This window comes from Polypterus senegalus, chromosome 17 (assembly GCF_016835505.1).
Source record: "Polypterus senegalus isolate Bchr_013 chromosome 17, ASM1683550v1, whole genome shotgun sequence".
In the NCBI taxonomy this organism is placed as follows: Eukaryota; Metazoa; Chordata; class Cladistia; order Polypteriformes; family Polypteridae; genus Polypterus; species Polypterus senegalus.
Genome location: NC_053170.1, coordinates 79,017,474 through 79,033,830, shown reverse-complemented (window position 1 = coordinate 79,033,830; position 16,357 = coordinate 79,017,474). Strand labels below are relative to the sequence as shown.

The following is a 16,357-nucleotide window of genomic DNA, read 5'->3' as shown; positions in this document are numbered from 1 at the left end:
TCTGTAGTGCTTGCTGTGCTTGCCTCTTGCTGTCTTGTCTGTGTGCTTGTTCTCCTTTTAATGTTACAGTATGTGTTATAGTAAACAGTGTTGTGCTGATGGTGTCATTTCATTTTTTTCCCCCAGAAAAAGAGCTCTGATTTTTATAGAAGAGAGGTAAGAAAAACTGCATGAATGCAGACATTTGTTATTAATGTCATTTTTTGTTTTATCCCAGTCATCGTAATGCAGAACTATTTGTTAGGCTGTGTTATGATTCAAACAAAACCATATGCTCTGTATAAATTTGTTTCAAGGGCATTTTGACATTTTTGAAGGTTTTAGACATTAGAAAATCTCCTTGCATGATTACTAGTGACGTGCGAACCCCGTTGAATTTGCTTTGCCTTGAGTTTGGTGAAATTTTGGAAATGCTGAAAAATTCATTGAGGTCAATGGGAAAGGAGAATCTGAACTGGTTTTTGGGTGGATTATAATGGTGTGATGGTCTGTTAAGAATTTCTGACAGCTATGAAACATCTGCCAGCTATGCCGGATGGATTATTGTGGTTAAAAACGAGCAGTGAGGCAGCAGTGGCTACAACGTGCCTCCCTGAAATAATATTAATATGATTAAATTTCTGAACAGTATAATTTCTTGCAGGCCTTGTCACACAGAATACATGGATCTACTATGGTTTCCCCCCCCTACAGATTCAATAGCAGGTGCCCACCTCTCACAAATTGAAAAGTACAGCTTGTATTTTTCTTTGTTTGTTGTGTTCCTGGTGCTTTTGCTCATTCACTGCCACTGCTACCAAATTAATGCAACACTAAACCATGTGGATTCTTCGCCCCTTCTTTTTTAAATCAACTGCACAGCACTCTGGGTAAAACAATTAAAAGATTAGGGTTACATATTACATACAGATCATATACAAGTCCATGCAAACAGACACAAATACACTGACACGTTCCAGTGTCCTTCTATGTGAGTATTTTGTGTAAATGTATTCGCAAGTTGTCCACTAATTTTTAGCCCACAACTAGAATCAGTGTTTTATACTTGAAGGGGCTGTCCCATCCAACATTGTCTGCTACAGCTCTGTGATGCCACACTGGCTTTGCAAAGCATCATGGGCCGCTGGGAAAAAAAAAAATTAAGCCATCAACACAACAAATTTCCCAAAAAAAATATTCAGCAAACAAGATCACCAGCCAACACAGCATATTCATTATGAAAAACTCTTGGGTGAACAGATGTGCCATTTTTTTTTGTCTGTGGAATAAGTAAGCCTCCCACCCTCCCACCTTGGCTCTAGTAGTTAGTATTACCCCCTCAAGTAAGCATTTTCTGTAACCATCTATCAGTCTTTGTTGTCAACTGAGAGATCATTTTTCCCACTCCTCCATGTAGAATTCTTTCAACTGTGTGATGTTTAAGGGGTGTATTGTGTGCATAGCCAGTCAACCCCACCACATACCACAACCAAATTGGGATTCAGACCTGGGCTTGGACTTGGCCATTTCAGAACTCTCCATTTCTTTCTTTTTGGCCATTCCTTGGTGGATCTGATGACCCGTTTAGGGTCATTGTCATGTTGAAAGGTCCACTTATGGTTGAGCTCCAATTTTGGTCTCATATTATCCTCAAGAACTTCTGGTACAAAGAAGAATTCATAGTGGATCTATGATGGTGAGTAGCCCAGGCCCTGATGCAACAAAGCATCCCTTAACCTTAACTTTTCCACAACCATTTTTTACTGTTGGTGCTATTCTCTTCTGTTGAAATTCTTTCTTTGGTTTTCTCCAAATATGTCTTCTGGCACAGTGAACAATCTAACTCTTATATTTGCCTTATCTGTCCAGAGCACATCATTCCAAAGGTCCTGATTTTTGTTTAAGTGTTCATGAACAAACTTTAGCATTGCCCTGATGTTCGTTCTGGACAGCAATGGTTTCCTCCTGGCACACCTCCCAAGAAGATCTAATTTGTGCAGCCTCATTTTAATGGGAGACCCAGGCACTGTGACATCAGCAATGCCAGGAGCTACCTGTAGGTCCTGATGAAATTTAGAGAGACTTCTTTTAGCATCTTGCATTCTGCTCTAGAACTGAACTTGCCAGGTCAGCCTCGCCTGGACAAGTTGGCAATCATTTAAAATTTCCAGTTCTCCAAAGTGGAATGTTTGATTTCTAATTGCTTTAAAACCTTGCCAGATTTAAAGTCATGCTTCACCATGGACCTCTGATCAAAATGACTTGATTGCACACTGCTTGTGGATTTAGGAGCTGTAAAGCTTTAGCCATTTTTAGTTTAGACATGTTTGGAAATGAGCATGGTTAATAGGAATATAAAAATTCATCCACAATAAATTGTTACTTATTATGCTTCTTATAGCTACAAGGTCACCAACTCCCGTCCTGGAGTTCTATGGCGGCTACAGGTTTTCATCATTAACCTTTTCCTTATTAGAGACCACTTTTTGCTGCTAATTAATTCATTTTAATTGTCTTGTTTCTGAAGACTCAGTCCAATGAATCAATCTTTTTTTTCTTAAATCGCACCTAAACTGAAATCAAACATGAAGTGAGCCAATAGATGGGACCACAAAATCCAACCAGTTTCTTAATTAGAAGCTAATTCCTGTTGTTAATCAAACCTGTTATTTAATTCCATGACTTGTTGTTGCTCTCATTGTGCCACAGCAGACATCTCCAAAACTGTCGATTTCCATTTTTCTAAGAGCATATGTCATGTGGACCCAAGCAGATCAACATTACTGTGTGACCAAGGAGTAGGCTAAGGGTGACAAAAACTAGCAGGGTCTCCTTCCGTCATTTGTTCATAAAACTGGACTGAAATTACATGCTGCAGAAATAAGAAAACAGAAAAAGCTCCCATCTTCTCTAGCATCAACTTAATACAGTTATTGATCCATCTCAGAAGGCTCTGGCTGCGATTGACTGACCTGCTTCTCCAGACACCTGCTTTTAAGGCACCTAGGGTGGAAGGGGCGTGGCTAACTTGGGGCATGGTAGGAGGGGCTAGGTCTTGTCACCTGTGATTTTCTCCAAGGGGAGAGGAGAAAGAGAAGACATGGTTAGTGACATGGCCCTCCCTTGTCTTAGTGTGGTAGTGCTTACCTCAACAGAGGTGGTCCATGGGTGCACATGCATCACAACAAAGACCTTAACCTTTCTTTATTTTTACATACACTTTGATTGACAATGTATCTCATTATGATTTGGCTGCTATTTAAAGAAAGTAGAAATAATTAGGGGGTCTGAGTCTTAAATAGCAGGTCAATTAAAACTATGATAAAAGAGTTAATTAGCAGCAAATACTAATTAAGTATTAAGTACTAATTAATTAATGATCACTAATTAGGACATTGTCGGGCAACCGTGCGGCGTGGAATTTTCTAGGGCGCCGCGAAAACTTTTGCAAAATATTTAAAATTGCTAGTGTTTTTGAACTTTTGGTTGATTAAAAAGATGTTTAAAAAAATATATTTTATGTTGGAAAAACAGATAATGGAACACTTACAGAAATGAAGTCTAAGAAACGTGAGAGACTTCAAATGATCGACAAGGAAATGTGCGTCTGTCTTTCAAAAACTGATCCTCGCATCAATCTCATATGTGCTGAAAAACAATCTCAACGTTCACATTAATTAAATTTAAGATTTATCCTTTGATTCCTTTATTAATAAAATGTCTTTCAAACTTGAAAAACTAACTGTTTTTATTGCCGATTGTCCATAGATTGTGTCGTCACGACTTTATTTATGGGCAGTCCATCAGGTGCGCCGCGAAAGAAAAGTTTTGGACTTGGAAAAAGATTGCCTTTCACTGAATTAGGAGAAGAGTTAAAATGAAAACCTGTAGGCACGGTAGCACTCCAGGACTGGAGTTGGAGACCCCTAGAGCTCATAGTATATTGTAAAATGTCTATGGAGGGGCTAGTGGACCAGGAGGCATGGGTCACATAAACTTTGCCTTGCCTGCTCATAAGGACCATGGGGTGGATTTGTCTCTTCTCTTTTATCAATGGACCTCACCTGCCATTTAAATTCATAAGAAAATGAAACACTGCAAAAACCTGATTTGATATCTTTAGGTTTGAATTCATGTGCATGTACTGTGTGATGTTATGCATTTTATCCAGCTGTACTATAATTATAAATCTGTGTAGTGCTCTGATTTTACCTAATCCCAGAAGCACGAATGAATATTATATTCCACTTCTTTTCCAATTACTTTGATTTCACAGCTTGAACTGTTTACTAGAGCCATCTCGACTTTGGCTTGCTTGTTGATCACTGCTGTTATGCACAGGCCTTCACTCAGATGTCAGACAATGTGAAAGAATGCTAACCAGAGGGAATCTGTGGCTTTCTCTTTGTACTCTAAACCTTCATTTCTGGACCTCATTTGTTGCTAAGTGTTTAAAAAGTTCTTACGTGCAAGTGTCCTAACTCCTACAATGGGTCTCTCATCTTGTTCTGTATTTTCAAACCCTGAGCCCAATCAAACAGCTTTCTATTTAACAAGAAATACATTCCAGGGAGAGATCCTGGCAGTGAGATTTCAAAGTGACATCGGAATCATTCTTCTTTTACACTATACATGCATCTGAATAAACCAGCTGTCAAATTTCTAACAGTTCTAAAATGCGGCTTTCAACTTCATAGCCTTACTATTGAACTGTTTGTTTAATCCCGCTCTTTGAATTGGAATTCCCATTCTTTGAATTGGAAACCTTATTTAATTCTCATGATAATAAGCATGTTATTTATGAAAAGGCTTTTGGCTATCTTAAAAAAATGCTTTAAAAAATGTGTCCAGGGGCATAATTTATAAAGCTCTGAGTGTGAAAATGCACATATGTTATAAAACCTGGCACCTTACCCTTTATAAATTGCAATCTTGTAAAATGTGCATTCGTGAAGGTGCCTCAAACCCCACCCAGTTCCATCCTGACACCACCATATATGGAACATGCTAATCGACCTCATACATATGCAAGCTGATGCTGCAGATCTTCATTGGCTGGTAGTGCAGCCAGATTACACGTTCAAGTAGTGCGAGGCAGATTTCCTCTCCTCTAAATTAGAGGCACCCAAAGAACTGGTGGCCCCAACAAGCAAAAATATCTTGAATGGTAACATGTTACTGCTGCCATAAAGGCCGTGAGCTTCAGCCACACCATGCAAGAAGTTAAAAAAAAAAATGTCCGATCTCTGGCAACAAAGTGCATCGCTAGTCACTGGGAAGTGTGTGCATATAACACGAGGAGGGAAAAACGCATCTACGTTCTCTGATTTTGATCCACGAGTGGCATCTTGTGATAAGAATGACATAGATACATCAAAAAGGTTTGAGGCAGCCACCCATATATTATGCCCTGGCTGCAAAAGGTTAATATTATGAGTTGTGTTCAGGTTGAAGTCCAAAACAAAACCTGCTTTAGTTTTGAAAAATGGCAGCTTTAAAGGCCGTGACCAGAAGTGACGTCATCTGGACCAGAACCAGAAGTGAAGTCATTGAGACCGTAAGTGACGTCAGCCAGAGTGTTGGTACCGAAAGTGACATCTTCAGGGACAGAAGTAACGTTATCAGTGTGCCGGAAGAAATGTCATCAGTGGTGCCGACACCTAGTGGGATTTCCTGAGGACAGTCTGCAGAGGACAGAGACAGAAAGTTAGTGCAGCTCGCCACCCCCTGGCCTGGCGTAGTACTACTATTATTTAAGCCCTCTAGCTGCACACGTGTGTGACAATCTCTAACTGAAAATGCCTTTGTATGTGGCATTATACCAGAGCAGTCTTGACGACTGTTGGTCCTATCTTGGCATTACAGATGACTTACATGTTAATACAATGTAACTACTTGCGGTTAACCAAACCAGTATAAAGTTATGTTGTCACTTAAGAATTAAATTAGAAGACTAAATGTTCATAATATTAGAATGGGGACATGTACTGTATATACCTACATTTAGACCTGTAATGTCCATTCCCCTGTTAAGATATAATGTGCTAGAAAGTAGTGTTTATAAAGTTAAGCACTCGAGATCTGGGAGGATATGTGAGAGGAAGCAAGATTGTTATTCTTTTCATTTGGCCCCGCCACGTGCTAACAGTTGCAGAGAATACAGCCTTTCTCTTTTAAAATAGAAATCTGCCTCCATCTAGTTCCTTTTGTTCCTAAAAAGAATTCCATTCACCTTAGAAAAGAAACCTTGTTATATTTGGTGGCAGCGGTGGGATCTGAAACAGCAACAAAGTGACAGAATTTCTCACCATTTTGTGCATTAGTGCCGTAATATGGAAACGCCTCAAGCACAAGTTATTTCAGCTCCATAAACTTCTAAGCGTTCATTAGGTTATCGTGGACGAGGATTAATGTAAGTTTAAACCCAAAAACATCCTTCAGCTTAGATGAAACTGCAGTGTGATCTAATGGTAAAACTGTGGGGAGACTATCCCTATACAAAAGTGTCATTTCTGATAAACGTGTAGGACGCCGAGCTGCTAACAGTGGTTGTAGCTCAGATGCAGGCAAAGAGAGCAGCGCTACAATAGTCACTTTAAACTGCCATGGCCAACTTGTAAAAGATTCAGACCCATCACATTTAAAAACATGAGGCAAGGCAATAGGGAACAAATGGGAACTTTGTGGTAGCTGAGCCTCTGGCATTCTCCAGAAATCACTTAAAATATCCCCTGAGTTAGCTAAATCAGTTCCTACAGACATCTTAACGTGCACAAGGCATCTTAAACAAAGCTTCACAAAGGGCAAATAAAAAAACGTAATCTTAAAAGTCCGTAAGTACCAGGGAATAGAACAGAAAAAAAATTATACTGCTTCACAAATTGCAGGACTCAGTAGGAATGCAATCACTAAGAGATTTTAGTTTTGTAATGGAAACTAATCCCTCAGTGCAAATCATCCACCAAAAAAGAGGAGAAGAAAAAAAAAATTGTCACACTGCTGGGGACCAAATGTAACAAAGTTTCTTTTATTCCAAAAAAAGATTCCATCCAGCTTAGAAAAGAAACCTTGCTTCATTCTCTCTAGGTGCTCTTATCATAATATGAATGCCTGAAAGTGCTCTGATTACATTCGGAAAACTGACATAGTTGCAAAAAGTCCTTTTTATGTTGGCAACAAGTTATGTTATATGTATATGCACCCAGGGCCGTCTTAACGCATGGGCATGCTGGGAAGATGCCCGGGACCCCGTGCTAATCCATGTATGTTGTGACTTTCTGAATCCCAGTGCACTGCTTTGCTTAAAATGCTAAGACGGCCCTGCATGCACCCACACAATGAGAAAACTGGATGTTACACTTCATGGGTCAGTTAAAGGCTTCTAACACAGCAGGCATGATGGACTGAAACCTGACTGAGATATTCCTGACCTGTCAGTCATCTCACTGAGATGTGACAACAAGTAGTGTGAACTCATGACAAAAAAACAAAAAAGATTTTCAGTGCAAATACACAGCATTTGTCCTCTTTAAAGGGAACTAAAATACAGTCTGTGCATCAACTCCATCACATTTGAGGTGTAATATGTTTCTCACGCCAGCACCCATTATAATAACAGCTCTGTGATTTGAATTATTATGCATTTAAGTCGTCATTTATCTGATTTGGCCACATTTCCCTACTTGATCAAGGGTGTCATCATTTCCCAGTTTCTCCGAAATGTTGCATATGCACAGGTCGGAGCAGAGCTGCCATAAATATATGCACGCTCCTTTATCAACTTTTCTTTTAGAAATCCTGACTTTTGCATGAAAGATTGCATATGCACATTTCGAGCCTCTTTCTGTGCATATGCAAAGTTTTATAAATGAGGCCCCTGGACACTTGTAATGTATATTGTAATGACTTCACTGTAAATGGTTTGATAAGGAAAACACGGCAGGGCAAAGAAGTGGGTGTAGAGCAGTTTACTCGTAACAGTCTAGGAAAAATACACAAATGTAAAACAAAAATGAAGGAAATTGAACTAGAACTATTTATAGTTATCTATTGTCATGGCCCTGAGAGACACCGTAAAAGAAAACTCTGGGTCCCCATACAGAATCCTCCCTCGTACCTACATCTTTATATCCCACACCTTCCCTCAAACCGTCCAGAAATCCCCGCCTCCATTTCCAGCTCCTCCGCCCCTTTTCTTGTCAATCATATCCCAGATGCAGTCCTTCACTCAAAAGTACTCTTAGCCTCTAGGCTTCACCCTAGCCAGGATGCTACCATATTCTTAGAAGTTCTCTGCCAAATGCTGGGTGATCGCTGGTGTCAGTCTTCGGGAGCTTCAATTTATGCAAAGACAGTAGGTGTTCAAGCATATCTTTTTATCCATTATTCAAGTCATGGCTGCGTTGTTTGTTCTTTTTGTCCAGTTCAAGACAGACTTTGTGCATTGGCATGTGCTGCAGTTAATAATTTGCTGTTAGGTTTGGTGAGCACTAAATACTAAATATACTGTAGCTGTATTCTGAAGTGCACAGTATACGAGGGGGGACCCAAAAATAACCAAAATTTTGTTGTTGTTAGGTTGGTACTTGTAGTACATGGTTGGGCCGCTAGGACGATCGACTTACACTCCTCACAAGTCAGTCTGCCAAGTGCCATCAGTCTGGAAAGTTGTGCTTGTGTTCAGTGAATTTTGTAAAAGTAGTTTTGTGCAAGCGTCGTTTTTTTACGATGGCCGATTATCATGAGCAACGCGCGGCAGTGAAATTTTGTTTTCTTCTTGAAAAAAGTGTTGCAGAAACTGTTGTTATTGAAACAGTATTACAACCCTGAACCACCCACCCTACTCACCGGATTTAACTCCGTGTGATTTCTTTTTGTTCCCTCGGATGAAAAAAGACTTGAAAGGAAGGCGTTTTGCTGACGTCGAAGAGGTAAAACAAGAAACGACCAGAGCATTAATGGGCATTATTTCAGACGAATTTAAAAAATGTTTCAAACAATGGAACAAACGGTTAGATAAGTGTATTTCCGCCAATGGAGAGTACTTTGAAGGAGACTAATTGTAGTTTGTACAGAAAATATTTCCGTTTTTTTTTTGGGTCCCTCCTCGTATGTGAGCGATCCTGAAGTTCATCTAGAGCTACATGGATTGAAAGCTCTGGTTTAAAGATGCAATGAATGCCGTCTGTGAAAATGATAGCTGAAGTTGAAATAAGTGGCAGGTAGTGAGGCATAGTGGTTAGACCCTGAGGTTGTGGGTTTGAATCCCACTTCTGACACCACTATGTGATCACAAGCACTTCACCTACCTGTGCTCCAATTGGAAAAACAAAAGAAAAGTGACCAATCATATCTCAAATTATTGTAAGTCACATTGGATAAAGATGTCAGACAAATAACTAAATAATAAAGTAGTGCTTCACAGTTGTTCAAATTGCAATGCAAACCCTGGAATTTTGTGTTTTACGAGTCTTTTCTTGAAGTCCATAAACCTGCTGTTCGGATTGCGTACAGCTCTCGTGCTCCGATGTGCTAGTTGTGAGCAAAGCCATTTGTGTGTTTGGGGAGGAAATCCTGTGCTTGTGACCCCGAACTCGATCAATCGCAGCTACTTCAGATTGCACAAGAGAAAAGGTCTCATGCTGTTAATCCGATGATTTGAAGGATTTGTTTCACTAAATGCCCGCTGGATAATGCTGATAAAATGTAAACACATGCTTGTCTTGTTTCACTTCAGATTATCTTCAACCAGCAGTCCCTGATGAGGTCGAGGGTCAAGTCGTCAGTCTCCCTGGGAGGGTAGGCAACAGTTTGCTTATAACCAGAATAAGGAATTTATTACTAGTAATTCTAATTTTCTGCAATTCAAAAATTTTCTGTAATAATAATAACAATAACAAAAAATATTATTCACCCAAAAAATATATATTTTTTCTGTTTCCTATTCCATGTTGATTCTGGTGATGGCACAGAAAAATTTGAATTGCTAGTTTTCCTGGAGAACAGAGATAACAGACTTTCTGATAGAATGGGTGTCTAAGGAGACCAATGCTGGACCACAGTAAATATGTAAAAACGCGATGAAAAAATCTCAAGTTACTCGGGTCACACAACCCACACGTCAGGTCAACCAGTTGTATGCTCACAATTTGTAAAACGCACGCATCGTTTTTTGATAAAATATTGCAAAATACTTCTGGAAGACCAGAGCAATGTGCCCAGATGTGAGGCGCTGCCATAACATGAAGCCAACGAATTAGTAGAAGAGGCGGCTCTGCAGTTGAAACACAGCACATTTCCTCTGAGTGCACTTCTCTGATTTTCCACAAGTATTTATGTAACAATATTTTAGCAGCAATGAACGTATTTTGCCTGTTGTGAGCATACGACTGGATGACTGATGTACAGATTATGTGACAAGTAAACATTTTTTCACGGATGTTTTTATATTGTTTGCTGTGATCTGGCATTGGCCTCTGCTAAAGCACAGAAAACATGAGATTAAAAATGTTTTCTTAGCCACCGCTGCAAACCACATGGGTTAGGTAATATATAAATGCAATTTTTGAGGGGAGTATTAGATTAGATTTAGTTTAACTTTATTTGTCCCTAAGAGGTAATTCAAATTCCTTTAATAATAGTAATAATGATAATAAGTAATATGGTGGCACATTGATTGGCACTGCTGCCTTGCAGTTGGGTTCAGATCCTTTCCTGGGCACTACCAGTGTGAAGTCTGTATCTTCTCCATATTTGTCTGCAGGTGCTCCGAGTTTCTTCCCATCTTCTAACAACATGTGTGTTCACTCATTTGGTTACTTGGTATGAATGTGTGCACATAAATATGCCCAGGAACAGACTGGCACTCCATCCATGGCAGCCATACCACATGCACTTCAGAACAGGTCACCCACCTGAAGCTAAACATGTTCAGACCCATCTAGTACTTGGATGGGGGGGCATTTAGGAAACGTTGGAGTTGCTACTGGAAGAGGTGTTGGTGAGACCAGCAGGGTGGTCTGAATGTGAATTCCAGTGCCCCAGTGCAGTGACTTGGACACTGTGCTGTAAAAATATGGTGTCATCCTTCAAATGAAACGTAAAACTGAGGTCCTGACTCTCTGTGATCATAAAAGATCTCTCCGCATGCTTTGTAAAGTGTAGGGTGTATCCAGAGCCGGATTAACACAAAATAAGGCCTGATGCTGCAGCGTAAAAAAGGCCTATTTTTTCTTGCCATTGGTGTTATGTGCATTCAGCACTCACCGTACATGTGCACTCAGACCGACCGAGGAGCATCAATTGCTTGCAACGCAACCAGCCAGCCTTTATTGAACATGAATTATAATAACGACGTAGTATCGTAACAACTCGAGATTAACATCAAACTATGTAACATCAACATTCAATAGCAATTGTCTGAAAAGTGCACTTAATGCAGAAAACCTAACAATGAAATACACAAAAATTCGCAATTCTCTTACGAAACAGAGTAAGAAAAATGAATTTGCAGAGACATTGGGTCAAAGTGACTCAGTTCAGGCTTTTGAGGGTAAAAATTTGTCCACAATTTAAATTTCATAATAGACCAGAATCCTGTCGAGGATTTTAAAAATTCTAACCATCCATGCCGGGCCCACGGGCCGGCTTTTAGTATTACCTTTACAGATAGCCATTTAAATAGCCATCAATTTTTACTGTACAACTAACTTTCAAGGTGAAAAATTTACTACGTGGCACTTACCGAACAATAATAAAGTGTCAAGAATCCCCAAGATATTGCAAAAAACGCAGCTAAATTATTAAGTAAACTGTTTAACATAAAATTGATAGCATTAACTTGAAACCTTTGGTTAACAATAAACACAACGATGTTATAGATACGTCACAGCGCAAAGAACAATAGTAACTGTATAATAAGTAACGCTGTGTCTAGGCGTTCGAAAGTCGGACTCCAAATTTCATTCTAAGAATTATTTCGAGGTCAATATAGCAAAGGAAAACTGTTCAGCTTCCGGGAAAATTCTCGTCTGTTCTCATCTGGGCCTATTTCAGGAATGGGCCTAATGCTGCAGCATCAATAGCACCCACCTTAATCTGGCCCTGGGTGTATCCCAATGTCCAGGCTAAATTGCCCACCATGGCCTGGTCATTTTGGCCACCTTATCATCCCCTGTTTCAAATTGGCTATCTCTCTCACCACCTAACAGCTAATGTGTGGTGAGCTTAATGCTTGCTTGTCCCTTCATCAAGGTGGATGCAACACATTAGAGGTGGATGAAGCAGCTTTCCATTCACTGAAGCACTTCGAGTAATGAGAAATGCAAAATACAAATGTAAAGAATTATTATTATTATTATTATTATTATTATTATTAGTAGTAGTAGTAGTAGTAGTAGTAGTATATTTCACCTTGTGGCCAGTACTGCTTGGATAACATCCATCTCCCTGATGTTTTGAACTCAATAAGTGGGTTAAAAAATAGAATGATGAATGAATGGATGGATAACATAACAAGTCTCAAACCTGATAGCTCTGACTCACCAGCATCACTGGGCACTAGACAGAAAAGAGTCCTGTATAGGGTGTCTGTCCACCATAGCATCTTCTCACACACCCACACTCACACTCAACAGAGTTAAGTTGCGAGTCACCATTTAACCTCATGTACATTCCTTTGGAGTTAAGGGAGGAACACTGGAGCATCTGGAGGACAATTTCACATGAACAGCGACCAGGCACAGGATTCCAACCCAGGATGCTGAATCTGTGAGGTGGTAAACATACATTAGAACATCATAATACATGACATGTCTGTCAGTTGAGCTGAATTTTTCACAGAGGCTGTCGGGATCCAGAAGAGGGGAGAAAGACATGGAAATCAAGTTAGTGCGTGGGCGCCCTCTGCTGGGAATAGACCTGCAGGCATAATTCTGGGCCTGCTCCAAATAATTAATACCTGAACTTTACCTGACATGCTTGCTGGTGTTTTCTTCACTTTATCATTGTATAGTAATTTATATGACTCCTTTCAGTGAATGTTTTTGTCTTTTTTCCTAGGATTGTAAAATATAGTGAACAGTATTTAAAGCACGACCCCATCATGTCTGGTTGCCTGCCCAGCAATCCCTGGCTAACAGATGACACAAAGTTCTGGGAGCTGAATATGCCACTGTAAGCATTCAAGGATTACTTTGCCTCAAATGTTCTTGTATTGACTCCATCCTGCCTTGTTGAAACGGATCATTTTTAGCTGAGAAATCCAATTTTTGCCATTGGTTCATCAGACGCTGTTGCAGTGTGCCCATGATAAGTGGCTGCTTCTATTTTTGGCTGAACGTTCAGGCAAATGGAATCTAATCTAAAGTGTTCCTTTTAATGTCAAAGTGCATTGAGATGTCACAGAGAGAAGATGAGGACAACTTCAAGCACTTTCTCAAAGGATCAGCGAGAGCTGAAAGGAAAAAAATAAAGTCGATCTGGCAGCATAAATTAACAAAAAACAAAACAAAATAAAAGACCAGAAGAGAACCTTCTGCCCAGTTCATATAAGTTTAGGCAGGGAATACTGATTTTCATTTAACTTTAAGAGATTTATGAGAAAGCATAAAAAGTAGCTGAATTAACTGCAATGCACATAACAGATACAACTACAAATCTGATACAAAACTCCATGAGAGCCTAGTCATCAAAGTACCAGGTATGAGAATTGAGAGAATGGAGAGCAGATGGGTACACGCGAGAAAAGGATTATGGGCAAGGAAGTCAAAAAGTAGAGCAACATGGAGGTCGCTGGTGGATTTATCCTTTATTTATAGCAATAACTATATTAAAATAAAGTTTACTAATTAACTACATTTGCAGTATGACACTAAATTACAGCATATGACTTAAGAGCCTCTGCTTTATAATAATAATAATACATTTTATTTATATAGTGCCTTTCCCATGCTCAAGGCACTTCATGGAGTCTCAGAAAGAAACAGCAGATAGATAGATAGATAGATAGATAGATAGATAGATAGATAGATAGATAGATAGATAGATAGATAGATAGATAGATAGATACTTTATTAATCCCAAGGGATGTAACATTGGATGCAAATGTTTCCTGAATAGAGCACTAAAAAGATAGATACAGGATATACAAAGCATTAAATAGAATAAAAGACAATAAACCAGAGTAAAATACTAAATTCAATACTTAAAGAAAAGCCAAAAGTCAAAAGAGTATGACCCAGGGCAAGTTCAGATATGAGCATCCAAATTATGTGGTTAATGCAGTTTAATGTAACTAAATATGAATCCTAAATGAAAAGCAGAAAAATATTTTATATAATTATACATCGAAACGTTATACATTTTAACTTTTTAGCATGTTAATAATAAACATTAATAGATAAAGGAGTTCAGTGTGGTTTCATTACCCCTTCATGGCGGTTTGCACGAAGAGGCACATCGTGAGTCACAATGCAGAAGCTTTGGTTGTTAACCACATTCAAAGTCAGAGGGCAGCAGTACAACACATGTGGTGGAGACCAGTTACAATGGGATAACTTAAAGTCACATGCGATCACATTTGCTTTCTCTTTTCCCTCGTACTGCTTGATCACTTTCCTTTTATGTCGAGATCAATTGCCTTTTTTTCCTGTAATTGTAAGACAAACGTAACTGAACATAGTCGAAACCGCTGCAGGTAATAAATTGAGATCGAGATGAATGTCGTTTCGCAGTTGCAGTTGTAGGTCCAATGGTCGTAAGTCAACGACTACCTGTATTAGAATACAAACAAGGATAAATAACAAAGAGACATTTCGAGGGAAAAAAGATCAGCTACCGAAATAATGGGATCAGTTAGAGAGACGTTCATTGATTATAAAAGTGGTTGGAACAAAAAACCTGCAAGCACAGGGGCCTACAGAACTCAACTTGAGAGCCACTCATCTACGGAAGTGTTGCGTGTCGTACTATGAAGGACATTCAAAAAGTTTCTACACTTTGATATTTTCGTTGAAAACGGTGGGGGCGGGAGGAGTAGTAATTGGTCGTGTCTGAGAGTGTCAAGTGTGTCATGTGACTAGTTTTGTCTGGCAAGCCGGCTGCCCTTGTAGTTTAGTATAAGAGTTGTCACCCTGTGGTGAAGGTGGCTGTGAAACTTATAAATTGCACCAAAGAGGACCAGCGTTCTGTCATACACTTTTTGTGGGGAGAAGGTGTACCGGGAGCACAAAATCATATCCGCATGTGTGCTCAATATGAGGATAAAGTTCTCTCTCGTAGAGTCGTCTATGAGTGGATTGAAATGTTCAAAAATGGCCGTACTAGTGTGACAGATGTTCAGCTACAGCCAAGACCACGAGGAATGAAGAAAGAATCCTGATGTGAAAGAAGCACCAGTGGCCACACGCTCCACCAAAAACATTTTTTGCTGATGGAAAATTGCATCGCGAAGGATGGTGACTATGTAGGAAAGTGATGGAATTTGTTTTAGAAATGAGTTAAAAAAAAGTGCGGAAACTTTCTGAACGTTCCTCGTACATAGAGCTTCAACAGGAGCCAACCATGGATGAATTGTGATGCAGTCGCAGCACACAGTTCCACACATATGAACACTGAAACAGTTTTAGGAGAAATGAACCTGATGTACATACCTTTGGGATATAGATGAAACACTCATGTTGTTATGGGGGGAATGGACAATCTCAACAAAGACCGTCAACAGGCCGAGTTGTATACCAGTTGTAGTAGCAGTAACAACTTTAGCAATCTACACAGAATGAGATAACTTCAGGTCTTTTTAAGAAAGCTTAGGTGACTATGAAACAACAAGCTACGTTGAGCTGAATGGCCTGCTCTAGTCAAGAAGGTACTGATGTGGCCCTCATCTTACTGGTATGGTTATGTGTAGACCTGAATCTGTGGACATGACCGAAGTGTTCTACTTGGTTTTTTTTTTATGTGAATGAACTTAGATATTAATGAGAGTGAAATTATGTTTCTTTTGTACAGGGTGGAGACCCCAACAAAGCTCCGTGTGGAACGCTGGACATTTAACTTCAGAGAGTTGATTAGAGATCCCAGAGGTCGTCAAGACTTCCAGCTATTCTTAAGGAAAGAGTTCAGTGGTAAATTGTCGAGCTCTCCAGTAGTCAACAACTTTAGCACGGTGATTAGTATGAGTGCCTCATGGAGCTGTGGTCCTGTCACTGTTGGTGTGGCATTTGCATGACGCTGACGCTGGCCTCCCATGACCCTACATTAGAAGTGGTTTGAGAACTCTAAATTATGTTTGTCCTTTCTTGGGAAAAGTCACAAAGATAATGCGACCCCCACTCATGCAATCATTGAACCACACTCCTCTTTGACTTCATAGAACTAA

At 39.6% G+C, this 16,357-nt stretch overlaps 1 protein-coding gene across 2 annotated transcripts in view; it reads left to right on the top strand.

Moving 5' to 3' along the window:
* Positions 1–16,357, top strand: part of rgs9a (regulator of G protein signaling 9a) — a 196,320-nt gene that overhangs the window by 139,499 nt on the left and 40,464 nt on the right. For both annotated transcript variants that reach the window (XM_039739815.1, XM_039739816.1), the window contains exons 10-13: positions 127–156; positions 9,716–9,777; positions 13,039–13,152; positions 15,988–16,103. In XM_039739815.1, the coding sequence (XP_039595749.1) occupies positions 127–156; positions 9,716–9,777; positions 13,039–13,152; positions 15,988–16,103 (322 nt within the window). The remainder of the gene's footprint in view (positions 1–126; positions 157–9,715; positions 9,778–13,038; positions 13,153–15,987; positions 16,104–16,357) is intronic.